Source organism: Cucumis melo, chromosome 2 (genome assembly GCF_025177605.1).
Source record: "Cucumis melo cultivar AY chromosome 2, USDA_Cmelo_AY_1.0, whole genome shotgun sequence".
NCBI classification, from domain to species: Eukaryota; Viridiplantae; Streptophyta; class Magnoliopsida; order Cucurbitales; family Cucurbitaceae; genus Cucumis; species Cucumis melo.
Window position 1 is genome coordinate 25446505 of NC_066858.1, and position 25202 is coordinate 25471706.

The 25202-nt window shown below is 32.6% G+C and overlaps 4 protein-coding genes across 9 annotated transcripts; 1 reads left to right on the plus strand and 3 right to left on the minus strand.

The window, feature by feature from the left end:
• Positions 1-7544: 7544 nt before the first annotated feature.
• On the minus strand, positions 7545-10336 carry LOC103502382 (protein LATERAL ORGAN BOUNDARIES). Its single transcript, XM_008466305.3, has 2 exons — positions 10060-10336; positions 7545-8608 (listed from the first exon to the last, which is right to left on the minus strand). Exon 2 carries the CDS (start codon positions 8599-8601, stop codon positions 8044-8046), a length of 558 nt encoding a protein of 185 aa, XP_008464527.2. The 5' UTR covers positions 8602-8608; positions 10060-10336; the 3' UTR covers positions 7545-8043.
• Positions 10337-17374: 7038 nt separating this feature from the next.
• On the minus strand, positions 17375-21293 carry LOC103502381 (putative pentatricopeptide repeat-containing protein At1g64310). Of its 6 annotated transcripts, XM_051081132.1 has the most exons (5): positions 19374-21293; positions 19127-19229; positions 18908-19025; positions 18700-18784; positions 17375-18470 (listed from the first exon to the last, which is right to left on the minus strand). In XM_051081132.1, the coding sequence occupies exon 1, from the start codon at positions 21042-21044 to the stop codon at positions 19395-19397; it is 1650 nt and encodes a 549-aa protein (XP_050937089.1). In that variant the 5' UTR covers positions 21045-21293; the 3' UTR covers positions 17375-18470; positions 18700-18784; positions 18908-19025; positions 19127-19229; positions 19374-19394. The 6 variants fall into 6 exon arrangements, with proteins under 6 accessions (XP_050937089.1, XP_050937090.1, XP_050937088.1 ...); XM_051081133.1 differs by lacking the exon at positions 19127-19229; XM_051081131.1 differs by having other exon boundaries at positions 18908-19229.
• Positions 17540-18546, plus strand: LOC127148142 (uncharacterized). Its single transcript, XM_051081137.1, has one exon. It carries the CDS (start codon positions 17540-17542, stop codon positions 18338-18340), a length of 801 nt encoding a protein of 266 aa, XP_050937094.1. The 3' UTR covers positions 18341-18546.
• A 349-nt stretch (positions 21294-21642) lies between the features above and the next one.
• Positions 21643-24731, minus strand: LOC103502380 (histone deacetylase 6). The gene is made up of 6 exons (XM_008466301.3): positions 24061-24731; positions 23204-23644; positions 22963-23105; positions 22523-22610; positions 22266-22393; positions 21643-22090 (listed from the first exon to the last, which is right to left on the minus strand). Exons 1-6 carry the CDS (start codon positions 24601-24603, stop codon positions 22036-22038), a joined length of 1398 nt encoding a protein of 465 aa, XP_008464523.1. The 5' UTR covers positions 24604-24731; the 3' UTR covers positions 21643-22035.
• Positions 24732-25202: the final 471 nt, after the last annotated feature.

A 25202-nucleotide genomic window follows, 5' to 3' on the forward strand; every position in this document is an offset into this window, starting at 1 on the left:
TTGCATGACAGGTAAATTTCTCTTGTCCACACGTACCATAGCCAAAAGGACAGCTTTATATATCTAATACCTTAGAGTCTGGCGCTAGGATAAGACTATTCTTTTACATTCATATGATGTTGTCCATTTTAAATTGAACTTATATCCAACATAGCTTGACATGAGTTTTCAAGAAGTAAAGTTTGTTTGTTTTTGCAATATGAAGAGATGTTCAAACGTCTAACTTCGAGGTTGTCTATACATTCTTTATGCTTCTTGAACAATTGTTATAATATTATTCTGTTGCTTGGTTACATAGTTAGAAGTGCTTCTAGGGTGTAAAGAATATTTACAGGACACAATCATCTAAAAATGCTAACCATTCCAGTTACTTTTAAGATTCTTTCTTAAAAAACTTTATCTGAATTATGGAGATGTATTCCTTAAAAACTCAAGGTTTTTGTCATCCCTTAGCTCACACTTTCAGCAACTAGAAAATTCTTCCTTACCAACCACCCCCAAGAAAATGGTAATAAGTTGGTAAAAGAAGAGATTGATTTAATGGTCAATACTAAATTCAGTAACTTACAGTAGAATGACATAAATTTCTGAGGCTAAATAACGACGAATTTGAATGGGGATGGTTACCGACAACTCATAAAAAGATTAGGTTATAATTTGTCATAGGATTCCTTTGCTGAAAACGACCTGCAGTGCTATGGTGAATTGGAATTAAACTTCAATTCAAGAATGGATTTTTGAGGTTCAAAGTGATGGTTACACATTTATCCTAAACGACACGACCTTACTTGAACAAGACTTGTTTTATAGGTCGTACAACTGTTTTTAATTCCTAATATTCACCATAAGTTACTAGTAAGAGTAAAAATTATTGAAATTCAAATTGTTTGATTTTCAACAGAATAAAAGAAGAGTGGAGAACCCATAAATTCTGAGAACAACTTCCTTTAATGTTACAGATTTTTGCGTAGAGATGAGGACTGTGGTGGCCAACCGACAGTGACAAAAAGAAAAGAAAATGGTAGCTTGGCTGCTCAAACAACACAACAAACAGGTACTTACTCGTTATAAATTCATCTTGTTAGTTAATGCATTACCCATGTGATATTAAAACCAGCGAATATTTTTCCAAATTTCATTCTGATTTTGATGAGTACTTTTGTGTGTGGCTGTGGACCACTTAGTCCTACAATTGGCTAAGATTTTATCAAAATTTTCTCGAGGAACTTGCATTTACTGTTTTAGGGAGAGTTTAGAATTATAAATTCCTTAATTATAATTCGTGAGTTATAATAGTTTGTTTTCAAGATGTAGACTACTTTAGTATGGGTATGAGATATTATTTGGGCCCAAATGGCCTTTTATAACCTATAATTATATGGCATTTTCTAAAAGGAGGATATGCTTTTTGGAGACAATATAATTGCAAGAGAAGTTGACATTTTAGTGCAGTTGCTGTAGATTATGACTTGATCATACGGGCAACGAATAATTAACATTATTCTTTGATATTTATTTTGGAATCATCTAGAATCCGTTTCCATGTGCTTTTCTTTATCAAAACAAAAATGTAAAACTTTAACCTATCAGAATTTTTGTTTGATATTTGAGAGTTGGAGTTCTGCTCCTCTGGGGAAATATTAGGAATTTTTTTTGAACTTATTTTTTTTAATCTTATTTTCTTTTAATTTGCTCTTGTGGTGTTGAAAAATTCAAACATATGATCTCTTCATACCCATATTCATTAATTGATTTGTTATACACTAACTAGTAACTTACTACATTATCTACGTATGTACTTTGTGTTAAAAATATACATACATGTCCACGGTTTGTCATTGGCTTTATTTTCCTTAATTTGAAATTACTCAGCATTTTGGATCCTCCACTTAATGGTAGATGAATCAATGGGCCCATTGGGCCATGGTGAGCCCAAAATGGTACTTGTTTGGGCTCAACCTCTGGTCCAATATACCAGAGTGCCATTATTGCCATTGATTTTCTTTTCCCTTTTTCCTTAATTAATTAATCAATCAAGCAATTAACCCATTGGAATAAAACTTTGGTGGTAGATCTGAAACCGAGATTTCTTGTCCTCGGGTACATGTAGGTGCCAATTGATGCCAATTGAATCGAACTCATGTTGACAATTAACTTTTCTTTTCTAAGAAGTCTTCTATATAAGCTAATTAGTCTTTCATTGCGAATTTAAATTTCTTGAATAGAAAGTTGAAAATGGTAGTATCGTGCTGTTTGATGATATGAGAAGGAAAATTGAACATTTTTCCTTGAGTAATGTCCTTGTCTTAAGTTAATAATATTCTCCAACTATTTAAAATTATCCCCAAACTTTATATAATCGCTAAAGTTCGAGTGTGGTTGAGCACTCCTTTGAATTATATACTCTTCCTTCAATCCATTTATCACAAAGTCAGATTCTTATATTCTTAATAAACATTCGTGCGAAAGATTACGAACATAAACAAATTCAAGCTTTTGCATCAAATTAAAACAATATATTGAGTCAAATTCAACAATCAAAAGCAAAATAATATATACATATATTTTTATTTATAGCATTTTGTTGTATAAGTGGAGCTTTCATTAAAGCTAATTTACGAGTTAAAATATTGATAATAAATATAGAAGAAAAAATAGAAGTAAAATAATTTCAAAGAATAACCACATACATATATGATAAACTAACCCTTCTTTTTAAGGCTAGACTAGAGGGGCTAGATCATGTGCAAAGTTTCAAAGCCCTAATAGTAGGAGCCATTACTCTACAAAAGTTAGAATAAATTGTTTGGGGACTCTACAAATAATTGTTAATTAAACCCCTTTTGTTAAGTTTGATTCTTTTTACATTTATAATGTTATCATATAGTAGCAATATATATATATATATATATACACACATACATGATTGACTTTGTTTTGTTCAAAAGTTAGATGGGTACTTATTAAAGATATTCTCCGATAATAATGATTGATTTCACATTTCCTAATTTGGGGTCGAAAGACTTTTGAAAAACAAAAGAAAGAGAATATATTATTCTTCCATATCCATCATGCTCAAAAGGTCAAAGTAATAATTTTTCTGAATTTGATTCTTATAGTATATGCAATATAATTTCAATTGGTTTAGTATATTTTTGGTTTCTAAAGTGTGTTATTCTCTATGTCAGATCAAGTCTTTGTCTCAATTAATGTAATCCAGAACATATAGGATTTGGTGAACTTCGGGACAAGAATAATTATGATTGGATGAAGGGTTGTAAGAATAGAGATGTAGACGAAAACGTCACTCCATCATACATCTTTTTTAATAAGTCAAAAGTGAAGGATCGAGATCAAGAAGTGCATCAAATCATCTTAATCAGGTAATAAGTCACTCTTAGAGACCTAGCTAGTAACGTGAAAGAGGATAATTCATATATGAGCAAAAGAAATATTTCAACTCTAGCTACTTGATAAAATTATAATGTCGCGAATAATACTTAATTTATGTATGATATCCAAAAATTATATTTATCATTAAATAAATGTTATTATATCTAATTTTATATGATGATATGTTGTAAAATATATCTGATTAACTTGTAATTATGCGTTTTAAAGGAAGTATGTATTGAGATTATAAGAAACCCACCTAGATAGATGAACAATTCATTTCATTGTTAGATTGGTTTTGAGATAAAACCACATACTATTAAATTAATGAAACATTTGGAGCAAGGATTATCGACTTTTTACGATGTTTTCTCAAATGATAAGGGCTAAATTTTAATCACAACTTTTTTCTGGACTGAGACGCAAGTTATGTGTGTTGTGCATTGGAAGTTAAAGATGATTGATTTGTAATGGGTGAAGAATGATGTGGTGGGGGCAAAAATAGAAGGCTTGCTGTCTATGATATTTGTCCTTATATGATGAAAGGCTTATGAGTTTCTGCCAAAATTTCAGCTACTCTTTGCTTCTTTACCACGTCTCTTTCTCTCTCTGTGTGTGCAGAGAGTAGAAGATTAAGATTGATGGGTTATGATGATGGATTCTGATATTACTACAGTTTCACTCACACATACACAAAAAAGAAAAAGAAAAAAAATATATTCGGAAACCCCTCTTCTCTTCTCTGGCCAACTTCTGAGCCAAAACAGTGCCCAATTCAGACCTCAAAAGCAACCCCCCAACATAAAAAAGACATTAAAAAAAATCAGTGAAGTGTTAAAATTGGGAGTTGCAGTTTATGAGCCAAAGAATTACTCCTTCCAGTAAACAAGGAAGGGAGTTGGAGCTCAACTCCACTATGAGAGAACATAAGAGAGATATAGGTCGATAATATGAAAAACAAGTGTTGTTGTACATTGTATTCGTATCTTTGCGTATCCCATTTATTTCGTCTGCAACCTTCGGAACCCAAGTTCTTTTCATTAGAGCTTTGAGATGGATTGTGCGATGTGAAAGGAAATGAAAGAATAAGTTTCACCGACTTTATCTCAACTTTGGATGGTTTTATGGATTTGGTTCATTTTCACGTGCTAATGACCCCTTTTCTTTCTCTATATTATGATTGAAGAACTTTCTTGTAGAGTAGTGTTTATTTCACTGAACGAGAATGATATTGATGGTTGGTGTAGAATTAGAAAATTGGAAGGGGATGATTAAATTGAATAGTAAAGAATAACTGGGGGATGCTGGAAGGAGAGAGGCGATGAATCGGAGGAAAATAGATGTGGGGAGACCCAAATCTCAGATACGATTCAGACATACAGATCAGTGTCCTTGTGTGCGTGCGTGGCTAAGAGAAAACAGAGTACACAATAACACACTTTTACTTTTAGTATTCCTTTCTCTTTTTAATAATATATATATAATTTTAATTTTGAAACTTAGGGGTTTGTCCACTCTCCTCTTCATAGTGGGAGTTGGCTTGGCTGCTGGGAGGGACCGACAAAAAAGTGAAGAGAGAACAGAAACATAGAGAGAGAAGGGTATTGTATTATAATTATTTGTAGAAATAAAAAGAGAGAGAGAGATAGGGTGTTTCAGTGTCTTGTGATGATGAATCTTCTGTTATGTGTACTGCCAATTTGTTTCTCTCATAAGCCAAAAGAAACTTCCCTCTTGGATCTCTTAGTTCCTTTTCATGTAATTTCATGAGTTCTGCCTTCATTTTGTTGCTATATCTTCCATCTTCAGTTCTGCCTCATTCTTGATAATGGGTTTTTGTAGAAAACCCTAACCCTAGTTGGGGGTTAGTACTAGACTTCCTTATGGCTCTTAATTCTTCTGGTAATTCTTTTAGTCTTTCTCCGTTCATGAGAATAGAAAAATAATGCTCGATGTACTTTATCTTGCATTACAGTAAGTTTCAAATTCATGATCAATTTGGGTTTCTATAGCATGAATTTGATCAAATTTCACAGAGAGAAATGGTTAAACTATTGGCTTTGGTTTTATTTGTCGATTATAATTTTCAATATTTGTGTTTTGCATTTGAACTTGTTTTAGTGAGAGGAAAATGATAGGTAAATGACTTCTTAAGTGATCACCTAACTTTAATACTACTCTTGCTCGGAGTTTTGATAGATTTTGATTTTGTGCACTGATATTATTACTGGTACATACCCAAAAAAGGATACTTTATTGGTCTAGATTTCAATTTGGTCCAAAGGCTCTCAAGATCTTTGGTTGAACCTCACACACCATCTTTAAATCTCTTTTTACCACTCAAAAACCCTAATATGGTAGTAACACAAATGACTGAGATCCGACTAGTTCAAAAATCCAAAATTATGAGAACTAAATTCAAACAAAATTTCAAAAACTTAAGGACCAAATTAAACGACATTCAAATGGTTGGAATGAAATTTATAATTCAATAACCATAAAAAAAATTTAGTTATATACGAAGTGTAGTAGATGAATAAATGGATCTATCATACAAGCTAGAGATCTATAGGTAGCTTTTTTGTTTCAGTAAAGGCAGTTAATTTGAAATGCTTAATCATCCATGGAGAACATTTGGCAGTGTCATTATAAACTTTGATTTTCCCCTAAAGGATAAGTTTCATTAATGTACAAACAAAAAGCAAACTCTGATCAGCCTAAAAATAAAAAGATAATAATGAAGCCACAAAAACACAAAGTACAGAAAGAAGAGAATAGAGAAGCTTTTACTGTGAATACATGGCTGAGGGGTATGGTTTTTCACTGTAAAGCTTTGAAGTTGTGTGTGATGGGGGAGATGAAAACAGTGAAAAGGTAAGTGAACAAATTGAAATATGAAAAAAGGAAACTGAAAACCCCATTCATGGGAGGATGAGAAACAGCCACCAGTTTATAATGTACAAATCCAATGAGACCAACCAAACTTTTACTCACTGTTTTAGATATTTTGATCATGAAAAGAAAAAAAAAAAAAAGAAAGAAATAGGAATTATTATTATTTTTTTAAAAAAATTTAGAATGTTACTCTTTTGCTTAATCTCTAGGTTTTAAAATGATACAATACTCTATGGAGATTTGAAACTTCTTTTACAATTTGGTTTTTAGGTTTCAAGAGTTCAACTTTTAACCTCAAATTTTTCATTAAATAAATACTCAATTAATTAATTTTAACCTTAATTAATTATAATTCTTTTAAATTAATCGATAACAATTAACACTAAAGACTTGAAAAATCTAGGTTTTATACCAAATTTGAATGTTTTGAAACATTTAAAGACTAACTTGAGATAAAATTGAGAATTAAAAGTGTATTGTATATAAGGACCAAATAGCAAATAGGTTTTCTTTCCTTTTCTTATTTTGGGTTAAAATTAAAAAGCAAACACCAAGAGATTCAGATTAGCACTGTAACACTAAAAAGATAAAGACTAGAATTTGAAAAGGGAGTTGAGGAACACTGTTTGTTCACAATTTAAATTGTGTTTTTTTTTTTCCTTTCGAAAGAATATCTTTTCCCCTTCAAACTGTGATTATTCTTAAATGTGTTTTTTCCCTTTCCTTTTTCTGATCATTCCAAAAGCCATCAAGAAAAGCTTGCATTTTTTCAAAATGACCCTTTTATCAAATTCTACCCTTTCAAGAACACACATCACAAACCCAATAAAGTTTTCCACAACCCCTCTTTAATTCAGTTTTTATGTTCTTTTCAAAGAAGTGCAACACAACAGGAAATTTTCGTACTACTCTCGTCACACTTAACTATGAACCCTCTTTACCATAGAAGCTGAATCGTTAGATGCAAAGTTAAGGTTAGAGATGAATTGAATAATTTCTTTTTATGGGTCTATAGATCAACTTATGATTTAGATCTAACTAAAATTGTAATGGTAAATTAGAAAAGAAAGCTTGCGTATATGGGACCTTTAAAAAGAAAGTAGAAAGAAAAGTGAGAGAATATTACATAGGGTTAAAAAATAAGAGTAAGCTAAGACATAGACGTGTGTGTATATATATATATACACACAAACACATAAAAAACTATATAATATAAATGAGTAAGAGAATCTGCTTTTAAGAAGACACAACAAATATGAGATAAAATATTATTTTTCATTTATTCTTAAGCATAAACAATGGCAGTACTAAATTCTTGATACAAATTAAAGAAGAAAAGGGTGAAAGAGCTCTCTAGAAATTGAACCTCACACAATAGACAATAGTCCCTATGCATAGCCAACCTTATTTTAGACCCTAAATTAATCTTTCTTCCACACACAATCATAAAAATTGAAAAAAAAAAGAAGAAAAAAAAAAAACAGAACTCTCATAGAAATTGTTTTGGATTTTAAATGGGAAATAAAATGCTAATTATTGGGTTTAAGAAAACCTAAATCCCAAGATCACCCTCTAAATAATAATACTAGAAAAATTAATTAATTCAACTACCTAGAAAAACCATCACATATATATATATAAATATATGAGGAAGTGACATACCAGAGAAGAGAGAATTTTCTCTCTAGGGTTGGAAAAGAAAAACCCTATTTTGAGGATTTTTTTTTGTTTGTTTGATGGAGGAAAGTTTTTTCTTCAAATATTGCCATCTCTTCCTCCTTCATTGATGTTATTTCCAGAAGCGTTTTCATTCCAAGGCAATGGATAAGCCATGGGAAAAGCAGGAAGATGATTATAATATCCACTTGTTGAACTTGTGTGATATTGATCTAACGCCGCCCTTGGGCGAGTGCTGCCGAGGCTGGGCTGAACCACTTGATGGCTCACTCCTGCATTAGGTATCTCGTTGCATGCGAACCGAATTAGGTCGGCATTCGCAGCGTCGAGTTCCTTTTGGAGCCTTTGGACTTGCCTTTGGAGGAAGGAGATTGCTCCAACGCAACCGTAAACTGGGTCCCGAACTCGGGCCTCAGCCTCGTAGGCTAGAGAGTTCACTGCATCCTCCCTTTGGTGAGGTAGAAGCTCATTTAGTAGCTTTGTTACATTGCTAGCCCCAAAGATTTTATGCACATTGGCAAACTTTTGAGGCTCTTCTGGTGGAAAATAAGGAGCAAAAATGCAACCTGGCATGCATTTTCTTCTCAAGAACTTGCAAGCTGCACATGGAGAGTTGTAGGAACTTGATGATGCCATCCTTGCCCTAACCAATCAAAGTAAGAACATTAATTATCATCAATTTTTTCTCAACTAATTAATCTATATTTACTCTTTAATTTCTTTTCCTAACTCATCTCTATGCCATGTTGACACATATCCTTTAACTCCTTTATCATCCTCCAGACTCAAAAGCAACAACATTCATTCAAAAAATGGTAAGATTAGTACACCATAGGTATATTTTTTCCCTCATTCTTTAAACAAGACAACCATTATATATTAATAATTTAATACATTAAACCCAATTAATTATTTGTTTCTGTTGTTTTATATATATTTATTTTTGTTCATTTTAAGTTATATACATTATTATACATCTGTGTGTAGTTTAATTAGTAAAAGCAAAGGGAATTTCTTTTATTTTTAACAAAAGAGAAAAGAAAAAGAAATTCTAGAACAAAGTCAGATGAAATTCAGAAGAAAATTATTTAAAATTTTGTAGCTGATCCCAAGTAATTTATTTTTTGTTCAGAATCAAGATCTCTTTCTTTCTTTCACACGCGTGCGCACTAGAAAAAAAACTCCCATGGACAGACACGTACAATACCCCATATCAAATTTGCAGAAACATCTGCATAAATGGCAGATATTATATATATATATATATATATATATATATATATATATATATATATATACTATTATTGTTCTTCCCATGCATATCCTATACTCAATTATATATTAATTAGATCTGGTGTTCTAACTTTCTTAACATAATAATTTTCTTTTCCTCTCCCATTGCCATATAATAGATTTTGATTTTTGCAAGTTAATTATAATTAATTAAACCCATCAATTATTACTTTATTTCTTTATTGTTATTATTTTTTTGGAAAGTGTAAATTGAGAAGAAAGTAGAGGTTGCGTGCAAAGCGGCTACAAAGACAGGCTTCATATATATATATATATATATACACATATATATTCTGCAATTCAGGTGAAGAAGATGAGACATATGACTACTGGTGAAAAATAAAGTAAAAAAGAATAAAAGTCCTCAGAAAAATATATATATATTTTTTATATATGTTTTTTTAACATTCAGACGTCAAAAAAGAAGAGAAAAAACCATATGATATAACACAATGGGTAAGAGAAAGCCCTAAATTAAGCTCAACCTAGCCACATATATACAGTCAAATTAGGGTCTACATTAATTTCTTTCTTTAGCCTTTTTACTAACCCTATATATATATATAAATTCATAAGAACAAACAAAAACTAACCTTTATTATTTAATTTTAATTTTATTACTTATACAAACAAAACAAAAGAAAGCTACATATATATATATATATGTGTGTGTATGAACTTACATCTCATCATGTGTGATCTAGGGTCTTTGCCTTTTTTTTTTCTTTTTCTTTTGGAATCAATTCACAAAACTAAAACAATAAAAACCCACCAAAAAAGGAAGTTCCTTTTTTAATTTACCTTTCAAGTGTGTGAGAAAAGCTCTAAACCCTCTTTTTCTCCCTTTCCCTTTTGATCATAAACTAAAAGAAATCTTATGAGATTTGGTAATTTAGGGCTGAATTTGATGAAGAACCCTAATTTGAAGAAGGAAGAAGAAAGAGAGAGACAGAGACAGAGAGAAAGAGAGAGAGAGAGAGATAGAAACAAAAGAAGAGAGGGTATTGAGTGGAAGTGAAAGATTGGGAGAAGCTGAGAGAGTATATTTAGTGGATGGGAAGAGAGAAAGGGGTAAGGGGGGGAATGGAATGGAATGGAGAGGGGATGCAAAAGACAAGGATAATAAATGGTGGGTACACTAACAAAAGAATGACTATGACCCTGCATCCAATAATAATATCAGGGTTGTGGGATTGTCTCCCATTTTTATTCCATTCTTTCTTTCTTTCTTTTCTTTCTCTTCTTTCTCATGCACTCTATTACACACATATATACCTATCATTTATATTTGTTTTGTTTGTTTTTGTCATTAATAACTCAATTAAGGATTATATCCTTTTCAATTCACATACTAACGCACAGTATACTTATGATAAAAGTATACAACTGAGAATGAAAAGGTTAGAACTTAGATATATATGTATTCATATAGAAAATGAAAATGAAAAGTAAAGAAAGGATGAAAGGTTAAGTAGTAATCAGATATTTTTATATGGTTCATTGATAGCATGTTAGTTACATAGATAGTATTATTATATAAGCTAGAAATGTTAGATAAATACAAATGTCAATCCATCAGTAGGGGTTAGTATCTTGTTCAAAAGAAAAACATATATATATATATATATATATATATGATCTTTAGTTTTTAATGAATATTTGCTTTTAGGTTTAGGGTGTGATAAGAGTACGACATGTTAACCTCGTTAAGATATTGGGGTGCACATCTAGGATCTCTCTTTCTTCAGCATCTTATTAGAAAAAATGGATACATTGCAAAGACCACTTGAATGTATTGGTCGTTGCAATTGCACTCCTGAACTTTAGCTGACTGAACAAGGCCTCAATCTTACAATGGTTTATTAGTTGGTAGGTGCTAAGAACATGTCAATCTAGTTGAGATATATTTCACATCATCTTTTAATCGGTCTCTTTTGTAATATCTTGTTTTAGAAAAAACCAATACTTTAGGATAAAAATTGAACTCTTAAAGTTTGTACAATATTGAGAGTATAATTGTAACTATTACATACTTATTGATTTAAGGACGGTTATTTTTTTCAAAAATAGAGTTAGAGAGTTTATACAAATATAACACCATCTAAACCTCTGGACTGAAAACCGTATATAACATATAACATATACACAATTTAAGTCAATGCATTGTTTGTTACAGTATGATGTAGAATCTATAGATCAAGAATGAAGTTTTGTGGGGGTATTTGGAGTTATTTTATATATGATAAATTCTTCAAAAGAAAGGGAAGAAATAGAATAAAAAAAAAGGAATTGATATGAGGGATTTAATCACTATTGTACTGACCGAGGCCATGCACTGCAACTTGCAAAATAAACCACATATATTTCTCTCTTTTTTTATTTGTTTTTCTTTTTCTTTGTTTACTTATTTCAAATTCAATCATATCGAATCATATACTAAAATATAATATATATATATATATATATATGAAAAAGAAAAAATGTTTGCTATTATTGCGCATCGATTTATGTTTTACTTTTAACTCCAATGATCTTCTTTTAGGGTAAAATTTCAAAACAAAGGTGATGAAAATAGCAGAGCCCTTTTCTTCTTTCACTTGATTGTATTGGTAATTAAGTAAAAAAAATGTTGAATTTTTTCAATTATAATAATATAATTAATTTCCCACTTTGTGTTTGTATGATGACAGCCCTATTATTTAGTTCATCATGAATTTTGCTATTAGTAGATATTGAATTCTCCCTCTTTATGTGATTATTGTGTACAGTTAACAAACTAATATTCTGATAATTTTAAAATATATACCAAGGTAATTAAGTCATTTGTGTATATTTATGTTCGAATCTTCCGAATTAATTAAAGACAATATCTTCACTCTTACATATTGATGAATAGAAAGAAAAATAAAAGCAATTAACGAGAAGTTAACGTGCAAAATAAAATCACTATCTAAATATTTATGGTGTTAAGTTGCTATTATACAATCAAATTTTCAATGATAAGAATTGAATGTCAAAATTGGACCATAAAACTTATATTAATTGTATAAATTGGACTTCCAAATGATAAAAACAAAATGAACATTCGAACTTATACATACTTGTTATAATTTCTTCGATATGAGTCCAATTTTATCACTTTTACAAGTTATGAAATTCAATTTTATCTAAAAATTTGAGGATATAATTGTAAGTAATATAATAAATGGTTTTTGAAACTTGTCCATATTCTTAATTAAATAAATTACTTGAAAATTCTAGTTGAATTATGACATTATATATTATTGTCTTTACATCATCTTAGATTAGTATCAAGTCATTGATTTTCATTTAATGGGGATAGAGCCCACCATTTTGGTAGTGTTAAGGAAATGAAGAACAACAATAGATTAGAGGATGTAATAATCAAATTGATGGGTTAGTACTTATTATTCTCTTTATAAATTAATTGATCATTTTTGCTTTTTTTTTTCAAAGATTATTATATTTATATTATACACACACATATATATCTATTTAATTTAGGTTAGCTTAGGGCTTTAGGGCAATGTGCATGTCTAGGAGGGGTCTCCCGGCAATGTTGCTATCAATCCTTTAACCCAATTGCCTTACCATATATTGTTCCACAAAAATACAAATATCAATGTCACACACATATACTAATGTATCAATAATAATATATCACACTATATAATCAAATTAGTCTCTTATTGCCTTTGTATGATTGAAAACATTAACACTTTACTTCCATGATTCGAAAAAAAGCAACGTATTAGATCATCATATAAACACATGAAAATCAAATTATCATCCTTAATGGTTCAATTATTCTTTATTGAATCGTGTGTTTTGATTGACAATGAACGATAATATATGAATGTGGACGCAAATATTAGAACAATTCTTTTTTTTTTGGTAATTACGATACTTCGACTGTTTGTAAGAATTAGAAAGCTTTTTTTTTCGTCTCTTTTCCTAAATTTATCAATCAATGAATCAATGAAGCAAATCAAGTATCTTTTCTCAAACGATCAAATTACAAAGGAATGAAAATAATAATATATGAAAGAACAAAAGAAAGATTTTTAATTTCAATTTTTATTATATAATTTTGTTTGTTTAGGGGATAATTAAGATGAATGGGAATAATGTACCTATCCATAATGGTGTGATTATCTTTTTATTTGGTCACTATATAATAAAATGAATATAAATAGAGTATATAAAAAATAGATCATGCAAATAAAAGAAAGTGCATTTGTGAGCATATGGAGTGAGGTTAGGGTAGGATTAACCCTATATCCACTTTATTAAATAAAATATAAAAATATATATTAAGATATATTATTTTAATATTCTTTAATCTTTACCCACCTATTTTATATATATATATATATATATATATATATATATATATATATATATATATATTATTTTTATAAAGGTAAGTATATATTCTTTAATTATACCATTATTAACAATGTGTTGAATAATTAGTAAATTCCATGGGGTGTCCTTTCCTTTAGTGTTATTTTTTTTTAAGCAAATATTCACAAAGATTCTTACACTTTGCCTATTAAATCATGAGATATGATATAGTGATAGAAGTGCACGCAAACAATAAAAGAATGTTTTGTTTATAGTTAATTACTAGTGTTTTATTTGTTAAAATGGAATAAGAATTTTTCTAAAAGGAAAATTTTAAATATGGCAAAATAATCTAAAGCTTTTTTTTACAGAATTTTTTGATTCGTTGATTTTAATACACACGGTATAATTTTATCAATATTTATCAATATAAAGATAGAGACAAGGTTATTGGTGAGTTCAAAATTGATTTTATCAACTTTGAAATCAAAATATTTAGATCCTCCACCTCATGTTAGTGTTTCGAAACTGTATAGTTTTCTCACCATTATATTTCTTAAGTACTCATTTTCCTTGAACATAAATGTTTGAATTCTTCGGTGACCTTTTAAAAAAGCAAAAACAGCCTTTAAGAAAATAGTTAATTTTCTTAGTGTTTAATAGTATACATAACACACTTTCGAAAACACATGGTAACTAAAAAATTCATAAGTGGTGGTAATGTTTGATTATAAGTGTAATATAATCCCAAAGATCAACAGTACAAGTTCGATAGTTCAAATTTTGTCATTTTTGAGGTCGATTATCTATCAACTTTATAACTTTAAATACTCGATTTTAACACTTGTATAAGTTTGAGAGCTCGGTTTTTACGCTTGACTGTTTGATTAATGATAGTTAAAAACAAAGAGATAGAGAGAGAGAGAAGAGAATTTAGTATGTTTATGGTATATTATGAATAGAAGGAAATAAAGGGAGGGGGGGCAGTGGCTATGCAAAAAAAGGTGTAATAGAGGGAGGTGGGTTTGTAGTGCTGATTAGTAGTGAAAAAGTGGCAGAAGAAAGGCCAATGTGTGTGTGGGGTCTTTTTCTTTCTAAAGTTCTTATATATATATATATATATTTGGTTGGGTTAATTAGAGTCTCTTTCTTTAGGGGATGACTTCCAATTATTCTTCTTCTTATGTCACTTTCTAAAGATAAAATTATACATAGATAAGGGTCTTTTTCTATCATTATAAATACAAACTATATATCATTCATTATTGTGGACTCATGACCAGTATGGCTGAAAATGAGATAAAATTATAGAGAAGCAAAAGGACTGCTTGGAATATAAAATATAATGTACTTTTTTACACTCCCAAAGAAAAACCCTACTTCCCCTTTTCTCTCTCTTTGTTAATTTTTTTAGTTTGATCAATAGTATGAACTTATAAAAAACTATAGAAAAGGTGTTGGGATGAGGAAGAAAAAAGGGAGAGTGATAGAAGATTTTTCTCTCGCTTTAAGGTATAGTGGGCCTTCGATCTACTATATGTAGATCAATGGTAGCGTTGCATCCCCTATCATCGTATCATTGTATTATGTGTTGTGTGGTAAAGCTATGGAAGGACGTTTGTAGTCACGCTAATAGTTCAATGTGCATGTTAGTGTGTTTGACTATGGGATGATGTGTGAGTCATCAAAGTACGTTGGCATATGACATTATTTTTTCCTTTATTCCAAAAAATGGTTAAACATACACTACCCAAACTTTTTCTCTAGAGAATGGATTGTGATTCAAAGAAGATAATTTTCAGTATGAATCTCGACTTTCTATTCACTCACAAGATCGAATAAGGTCGTTTAAAGAGGGATCACTTTACACACTTCTTATATGGTTTGACTAAAGAAAAAAATAAAATAAAACACCCCGAACAACCAATTTGATCCCTTAGACTAAGAAACGTAACTATGAAATTGGTTCCTTTTATTATCACATGACAGATAATGGAGCTTAGAATTCTAGCTTTGTGAATAATGCATTTTCGGGTTAATTGATCTAACACAAAAACTAATTAACTAATTAGTATATATGCTATCTTAAGTACATATGATAGATTAACAATTAAAATTTTTGAATTCTTTACATAGTTAAACTAAAAAAGAATGTAACTAATATCATATTAATGTAATTAAGATTTCACAACTAATTATCAATCAAAATATAGTCCAATTATTATTTAAAAAGTATATTTTCAACTTAAAGATAAAATATTCAAATCTTTACCGTCACATGTTATTGAATTAAGAAAATTCTAAAATAATGAAAATATAACTTCGTGAGCACGTGAAATTTTTTTCTTACCCTTTAAAATTAGTAATTGATGTGTATGATTTCGAACATAGGTTCGAAACAATAAAAATAAACATAAAGAATCTCAATGACTAAGCATGACCTTGCAATGACTATCCACGTGGCATAATTTATAGACAAATTCTATAATCAAAACACATACTTTTTAAAACTTTGCTAGAATGAAATGGTTATGGAATGAGACTCATCTTGAAATTTTTCACTTAGAATTCAAATATGTCTTAAAAAAAAAAAGTGAACAAGAACCAATTTAAAGGTTATAAATATGTAACTTGTTAAGTAGATGAATGAATAAAAATGGGGTATGTGTTGTGATAATAAGTGATAATATTGCTGTATGGCTTCGTAGTGATAAGTCTGTAGGTGGATCCCATTGAATAGTTGATGTTTTCAAGGAAAGTCAGTGCATGTGCATACACAACCTAAGCTTCCCTTTTTTAAATAGTTCAATGAATACCTCAAATTACCAATATTTTGTGAGAAAATTTTTGGACACTTATATCAAATTATTGAAGACTAACCATATGGGCATTTTTAACACCAATTTGAAGGGGAATTAAAAATGAGTATTAAGCTTCCAATTGTAAAAATTGGACATTCAAACTAGAGTGTTGTAATTCAACTCTAGAATTTCCACTAGTTATAATGGAAGAAATTGCAACAATTTTACAAGTACGAGAGTTCAATTTGATAGTATAATTTTCACCCCTAAACAGTTTGAGGTATAGTCGCAAATGGTTTTTGCAATTGGGAAAAGAAAAAGATTTTATTTATACAAGCCAACATTGGGCTTAACCTAGTTTCTTAAAAAGGGACCCTATACTAGGCAAGTCAGCCCAAAGTTATATGAGAGTAGGCCCAATAGGGCCCACCAGACAAGATTCTGATTCTTATTCCATTAGAGTAACCTCTCATCCTCCACCAAATGTTCTTTGACAGATAGGCAAGAAGCTCTTTCACAAAGTTCATTTGGCCTATTCTGCTATGCCGTCTGTTAAGACAATCATATTCAACTTTTTCATGATAAATTTGTGATGGGTAGCAATATCTGTAATTTTGACTGTTCAGAATTGGAAACTATTTATAGACTATAGGTATTTAATAATATTAACGTACATGAGCTTAACTCAACGGTAATTGGTATGATTTTCCTTCCTAGAGGTTGAAGGTTTCATCTCCATCTTAAAGTTGTACTAAATAGTAATGATAATATTCCATTACAAAGTATTTAGCTAAAATTAGTTAATTCTAATTAAGGAGTAAATGAGAGTTGAAAGTTCATGAGATATTAAAGCAAAAGGCTTTTGAATGATGCATGAGCTTCCTTGTGAAGGACAGCCTCTTTAATCAAAATGGCATGTGAATGGCATTAATTAACACTATACTCACTTTGAATCAAAGACCACACCGCTCTCATTCATTCAATTCACAGTTTTATGGCAAATTTGTGTTTAGAATTCATCTTCAAAACAAAGAAAAATGGTAAAATTATTAGAAAAGTCGGATTCTACCTCCAAGTTTTGATCCTGCAGCGACCTTCTTCATGCATTCAAAATGAAAGAGTTATCCTTCTTTCTCTTCAAGAATTCTCTGGCTGCAAAGATGAGGAAAGGCTTCAGAACTTTCTGCAATGGCGACGGTTCAACCTCCACTCTCAACCAACACAAAACCAACCAGGATCAGTTCCCCATTTCGCCCGACCTGCACTGCAGACAAACCCCGCCAACCTTGGAGGAGATGATTTTGCAGTTGGAATTAGAGGAGGAGACAGCAAGAAGAGCAAAACTCTACAACTATGATGAGATGCGGGGCAGGATGTCATGTGTAAACAACTCGGATATCCTGCGATCTGCACGAAATGCTTTGAATCAGTATCCTCGGTTTTCTCTTGATGGAAAGGATGCAATGTATCGATCTTCATTTAGGAACTTGGATGTTGCTGAAAGGGTTGGGAGGAAATCAGTTTGCTGTGAGTATGGTCTCAAAGGGAGAGTTCATGATAATGAGTTCAACTTGACATTGGAGACAGCCTTACGGTTGCCATCAACAATAGCTGGGGAGAATGTCGTGTGGCGCAAACCAGGAGTGGTAGCCAAGTTGATGGGTCTTGAGGCAATTCCGATGCCGCTGAATGCTAGAAGTAGCAAAGCAACATTGGACTCCATATTGAAGAGACAGAGTCTAAGGAAGAGAGCTAAGAGGCAAGAAAAAGAGAGAAGATTTTCCGTGGACTATCCTGGTTCTGATGGCACTATAACAGGAATGTTAAGTTCTTGCAGTTCAAACAATGGGTGCTATATCGTGAAGCCAATTGCAACAGAATCAGCAGCATGGAGAGCCAGGGAATTTCTTTAGGTTTCATTTCCCACTGTTGCAACACAATGTCCCAAAAATCAACAAAGACGAACTCCATATTTTAGCCATTACGTTGACGTGGGATCCTGCACTAGCCATAAAGCAAGTGGTTCTTGAGGCACTCAAAAATCTGTCGACAAACAAGGGAACAGTGTTTTGTTAATCTTTAGATATATAAAAATAACAAACCAAATTTCTGATAGTCACCCACTATTTAGTGTATGCTAGCAAAACTGGACATAGTTCTTTGTAGTTGTAGTATAGCCGTATAGGTTAACACGTTGTCAGATACATGTCAAAAGTCAAAACAATGCTATGAAAATCCAAATTGAATGTAATTATAAACTGCCAGTTCTAACCTGCATATGCTGCATTAAAGCAACAATCAAAATGCAACACTTCGAAAAGAGTTATATCGTCTCGACCATAAGAACTTTTTGGTCCCTGAGCAAGAAAGAACAAAGAATCTTCAAATCTTCAGCTATAGAAAGAAAAAAATAAAGTATTCTCTAGATGAAAGACAGTTTTTTTGTTTAACCAGTATCAATCAAGATACAGAGAACTTACTTTTCAACAATTTCAGATATAAAGTGGTTGTTGACATTTGAATTTTTAGACAATCGGTCATTTCTTCCTTCCTATAGTCATTTGCTTTTTAGATATAGCAACATCCTCCATCAGATTCCTATCGAAGTTCAAGCATAAATACTTAAAACGATGGACAAAATCTCAATCCCAACTTCAAGAATAATCAATCTGTTTGTTATAAGATATAACCAAGTTGACCTTGAGTTAAGATTGATCAAACTTAGCATGATGGCATAATCCCAATCTTTCGGAACCCTTTTCATTTTACATTTTTTACCTCCTTTGATCAACATTGATGCACCTGAAGTAAATATCCAAAGATCACTGGTGGCATCTTCAAAACCAGGAGAAAATAGCCATAATTTAAAGGAATCATCCCTTCACATGGTGACATTCGCTTCTGTAAATTATTGAAATATGATCAATGATGACCAAGCGAATGTACCTGCCAACAAACATTAAACTCTCAGATCCAGCTAAGGCCAGGCAATTTTCCTCGTTCTTTTTCTGTCATTGTATCCCTTAACTTCTTCACATCATCCCATCTCCCATCTCCAGCATAAATGTTAGAGAGCATTACTTTATAAGCAGTTTTGTCAGGATCATTTTCTATGAGCCGTTGAGCAACAACTTCAGCCAGTTCAACGTTCCCACAAGCATCACAGCAAGAGAGTAGAGCTCCCCAAATACCAGAGTCTACAGACTCTGGTAAGGACATGATAAGATTGTAAGCCACTTCTAATTCCCCAGTCATCCCAAGAAGTTTTACAATGTAAACGTAATGCTCTGTTCTGTATTTGATGCAAAACTCATCTTTCATCCGTTTGAAAATCTCCTTGCCAACAGAGTTAAGACCAACATGGCAGCACGCACAGAGGAGAGCAGAGAAAGTGGACTCATTAGGCACTAAACCAATGGTCAACAACTCCTCAAACATTTCCAATGCCTTTGATGCAAGTCCATGCAAACCAAGTCCCCATATTACAGAATTGTATGTCGAGATACTTTTTTGTGGCATAACGTGAAAAACACGAATTCCTAAATTCAAATAACCACACTTGGAATACATGTCTATGAGAGAAGAAGATATCATCTCGTTTGATTCTATCCCTGATCGAAGAACATAACCATGTATCTCAATTCCATGCCTTATGTTGGTCGATTGAGCAGTAGCAGCCAAAATGCTGACAATCAGAATAGAATCCATCTTCTTACCCTGCATATTCAGCTTCTGAAAGAACAACATTGCTTTCCTAAAATCACCAGCTCGAGAATACCCAGTTATTAAAGCAGACCATGTAACTAAGTCAGGCTGTAACAAACTACTAAATACTAAATATGCTGAATCCATGCAATTACACCTCGAATACATACTCACAAGTGCACTAGCAACGTGCTCATTGGAGTCAAAATTATACTTGAGGCAAAGTCCATGAATACCTTTGCCAGTGCTCAGTAGGCTGGGTTCTGCTATACCTGATGCCACGCCAACTACCGTGTATCCATCGGGATGTTCTCCCAGATTCCTCATCCTAGAAAATAACAAGAGCCCCTGATTCCAGTACCCACAAGACCCAAATCCACAAATGATTGAGTTCCACATAACCAAGTCTGGATGCGGCATTCCACCAAACACTTTGGTAGCCTCTTCAATAAGGTCTAGATTTGAGCAAGCAGTCACTAGAGCGCTGCAACAAATAGGGTCTAATCCGAACCCAGTTACTAAAACCCGTCCATGAACAAATTTAAGCCATTCTCTATGGTGGTTCTCAGAACATGCCCTTATGATGCATGAATAGGTGAAGTTATCGGGCAAAGTCTCAGTTGCAGACATTGTGAGGAACAGAGACAACGCATCCCCGAATTTATGGGCTTTCGCGTAAGCTCGAATGATTGAGTTCCAGAGGTAGACACTTCGGTTGGGAGTTTTGTCAAACAAATGGCGGGCATAATCGAGTTTACTATTGATGGAGTAGAGCCTAACAATTCTAGTTGCGTAAAATGGGTCGAAAGCAAGATGGGATTTGGTAATAAAAGCATGCAGTTCTTTTGTTCGTAAAAGAGTTAGAAAACTCTTGGAAAGCTCCGTCGTGAGGATATGGAGATTAAACGACATGAAAAGTTTTAGATCATCAACTTTCAACCATGTTTCACTGTACAACTCTTGTCCTGTATGAAGACAGATAGTCGAAGAATGACATGCAAATTGAAGAAAGAATCATAGTATCTTGAGTGGGCATTGGATTATAAGGGTACGGTGTTTGACTCAAACAGTATGAGTATCTTAGATGTCCTAAGGACATCTCGAGACTTTTGGATTATCGATCTTCTCGAATATGTATTTTCTGAATTATCGTACCGTCCAATAATGTATTTCCATTTATATTGTTTTTTTTTGTTTATTTATTTAAAAAATAGATATTTTCAGATTTAAATTTAAATTTAAATTATTTATTTTACAAAAAAATCGCAAACCGTAAAAAAGATTAAAAAAAAAAAGGCTGTTTTGGATGTGTTTAAGTCAAGATTTTGGAATAATCCTAATTTATAATAATTTATATTTAAGATTTAAACTATTTTAATTTGAAAAGAAAATAGTAAACATGGTAAGAAACATGAAAAATGATTAAGGATAGAACAATAAAATCGGTAGCAAATAATAGTTATATAGATAATATTTACTATAGTAAAAAGAGGATTATTATAGTCCTAGATTAAGCTTGAACGTCGACTAACCTTCCAACCAATGTAGAAATACCAAAGTTACAGATGTAACATGATGTGAAGTTTTAATGACGAACTATTAAGTTCATACATGCCAGAGAAGATCTCATCAGGCTCAAATCAACTACATCAAAATATTGGTACAAAAGTCTTCGATGTAAATGTTCATCATTCCTGTTTACAGCGTATTTCTTGTGTACATATTGTTGAAAACAGAAAAGCCTTGAAACAAAAGATCGATCCGTATGTTCCGAATTCCGGGGCTGAATCAAAAGACGAAGCCCAGGTTCTAAAAAGTATGGCTTGATCCTAGGTGTTTCTTATCGAAATTTGTTAACTTCAAGGTCGTCAAGAACTCTACACTGACCATGGGTTTTTATGTGTCAACAACATCGATGGCCCATGTTTTTATCTTCCTCCATGTCATCTACTACGTCCCTACATAATATGTACTTGATATTCAGTAGTTTAACCTAAGCTCAAGATCAGCTCAAGATATATCTATCTTTGAAATTTAATATCTAATGGTAAGAAACGCTTATCCTCCCAAGGCAATGTTTGGTGCGACAAGAAAAATGTACAAGAAAGAAAAGCTTTAAGGCTTCTTCTTTACCTCATAAGATTATTTACACCAGTTCCTTCACTAATATTTGGTCGCTTTCGGTTTTCTTCAGAATCAGAATCATAATCCTCACCATTCCAGATACGGCGTTTGGGTCTACGTTCAATGTTCTCTTCAACCTTACAACCAAATAAACCAACATGATATCAAGAGAATAAAGCGCTACATAGTGTTATGAAGCAGTGTACAGGGTATTATAATAGTAGAAATAACTAAAAGTAAAAATTATGGTGTAGGTCTTTAGAAACCTCTTCCGGAACTTCAGACGAGGGAGTCATCTGGAAAGGTACACTGGGTGCATGTGGGAGTCTAGAGAGTTGCTCCAGCAGGGTGTTCCTAGAAGAAGAAATGAGGAGGCAACTTGTCTATATTAGATTTTCAGTCAGACAGCATCGAACAATAACAGTTCTTAAAACCCACTACGTAATTGCCATTTGTTGAATGAACAAGACAGCATCAAACAATCCAGTCTTGTAGATATGAGTTATGCTTTATGGAACAATGCCAATGTTAACGACTACAACTACGCACATTAAATTTCAAACCACACAAGCATTTGGAACATTTCTCTGATATGATTATTGATTGTGTTTTAGAAAGGAGCGTTTCTACTAAGATTATCAACAACAAAAGAAACTAAATTTACAATGTCCAAATGCTACAAAATGAACAATTAATCAAAAGTCACCTTATCTTTTCCATATCTTTAGGTGAATTTAGATTCTCCATGTTTGATGGTTCTATGTGAAGCGCGTAATCAGGTCCAAAATACTCAAAATACTCGTTGTAAGGCAATTTATTGTCTGGTTCAACTCCAACAGCAACTGCTGTCTGTTGAGAGAAATCCCCACAAACGCAAACTTGTAAGGATGCATCCTAATCCTACAAGGTAAAATTAAATATACATGGACAAAGGAAGAGAAAGAAACCTCATAACACCAGCAGCGAGCAACATTGCGGATTGTGTATCCTCCTCCACCTAATACCATTAAAGGAACATTAAATGATCTCAAGAAACGAAGACAATCTGCATGGCCCTTTACAGATAGGTTGAAGCACCCCAACCTATCACCAGACAATGAATCAGCTCCACACTGGAGTACTACTGCATCTGGCTGATACACCTCCATAACTTTTTGAATAAGTGGCCTAAACAGACCACGAAAACTGTCATCGTCCATTCCATCATTTAAGGGGACATTAAGGGCATAGTTTTTACCAGTCCCTACTCCAACATCCTTAATGTGCCCAGTCCCTGGAAAGAAATCCCCAAATTTATGAAAAGAAACCGTCATTACTCTGTCAGTAGTGTAAAATGCCTCCTCCACGCCATCACCATGATGAACATCAATGTCAATATATAGTACACGCTGCACAATGATATCGAGTAGCTTAGAGAATGAAGCATAGCTAAGGCTATAACAGGACAATCCAATGCATTGGGCTAAGAGATTGAGGAGAAATGTTCTCAGAACTGCATGCTCAATGTAACCCCATTCCCGGACCCGAGAAGCCAACATAATTAAGGTAGAGCAAAAAATCACAGTACAAAAATAGCAAAAGAATAAAAGATAATGAATGTGTAATCCAGCAAACAAAAAATCTTCATTTGTAATGCAGAACAAGGAAGAAACCTCTACTTCAAGTAGAATTTTCCAGTCGGGCAATTCACGTTAAGTCCCACGTTGCAAATAATCAGTCATACTCAAACTTAATAAAGTATCCAGCACAATTGGTCAAACCTATAACATTAAAAGAATACAATTATTCTTCTTAAGAAAATTACCTTGTGATACTTCAGCAGCTCAAGAATACCCAATACAATATCATTGACGTAACAGAAACCGGAGGCCTCAGACTTCTTAGCATGATGAAGTCCACCAGCCCAATTGATAGCAATATCAGCATCGCCGCGATTGAGCTTGACGGCAGCACCAATGGAGCCTCCAGCAGAGGCTTGGCAGAAGCCAAATAAGCCATCAAAAACAGGGCAGTCCTCGCCAACATTAAAGCGCTTGAGATGGCGAGAGAAAGCGTGATCCGACAGCGTTTCCGGGCTGACGGAGGCGAGGAAATCGACATAGTCATCGGAGTGAAACCTCCGAATATCCTCAGTACCAGCAGGGTATGGCCGGTTGATCTCCATCCGACGGTGAAGACCGTAGTGAACGATGAGATTATGGGCCATGCGGATACGGTGAGGTTTCATCGGATGGCCTTGGCCGTAATAGTAATCGCCAATTGTGGGCTCGTAGAAGTAGGTCACACGGCGTTTCCGACCATCGGGACCTGATGGAAGTGAAGCGCCGCCGTGAATGTCATCGGACATTTCCAACGTCACTTTACCGCCGCCCAATCGACGACTCCCGGTTGCAAATCGAAGTAAAAAATCGAAAAACACGAGAAACTGAAGAAGAAGAATCCAACAGCCAAAAACCAATGGAGTAAGAGTAAGACAACGGGCGTGGAGAGAATGGTTTAAAGAACAAATAGGCAGTTTATGTATGGGCCTTTTCACACGTTCAAAGCCCGAACTCGGCCCATGTTTTCTGGACTATTGTTGTGTTTGATCAGCCCAATAATGACTCTTTATCTAATGGGCCTCCTCAAGGTAAAGGGATTAGGGCTCCAGCTTCACTAATAATAAAATATTGCCTTCAAATATCTATGGTATATATAAAGATGTAAGGAAAGAAATTTTTTAGCCTCATTTTATCCTTCTATTGTAACTTATTTTAGTTTTGACAATTTTGTCATTTACGTGACTTAATATTTGTTGTCATTTTCATTATTACTTTTAATGTTTGTTTAAGTTAAAATATTTTTTTTATTTTTCATTTCTTTATTATAACTTTTCTCAAAATTTAAAATTTTTCTCTTTAATTAATTATGTCATTTAAATTTATTCAAATCTATTCATATTCCTCC

Excerpts from the sequence above, each read along its gene's own strand:
- LOC103502382 (XM_008466305.3), bottom strand. The coding sequence starts at position 8,601 with ATGGCATCATCAAGTTCCTACAACTCTCCATGTGCAGCTTGCAAGTTC.
- LOC127148142 (XM_051081137.1), top strand. The coding sequence starts at position 17,540 with ATGAAAGAGTTATCCTTCTTTCTCTTCAAGAATTCTCTGGCTGCAAAG.
- LOC103502381 (XM_051081133.1), bottom strand. The coding sequence starts at position 21,044 with ATGTCGTTTAATCTCCATATCCTCACGACGGAGCTTTCCAAGAGTTTT.
- LOC103502380 (XM_008466301.3), bottom strand. The coding sequence starts at position 24,603 with ATGTCCGATGACATTCACGGCGGCGCTTCACTTCCATCAGGTCCCGAT. Across the intron at positions 23,106-23,203 it reads CTCGCTGCTGGTGTTATGAG|ACAGCAGTTGCTGTTGGAGT; the intron begins GTTTCTTTCTCT and ends TTCTCTCAACAG. Across the intron at positions 22,091-22,265 it reads GGTGTAAATAATCTTATGAG|GGACGTAGTAGATGACATGG; the intron begins GTAAAGAAGAAG and ends CATATTATGTAG.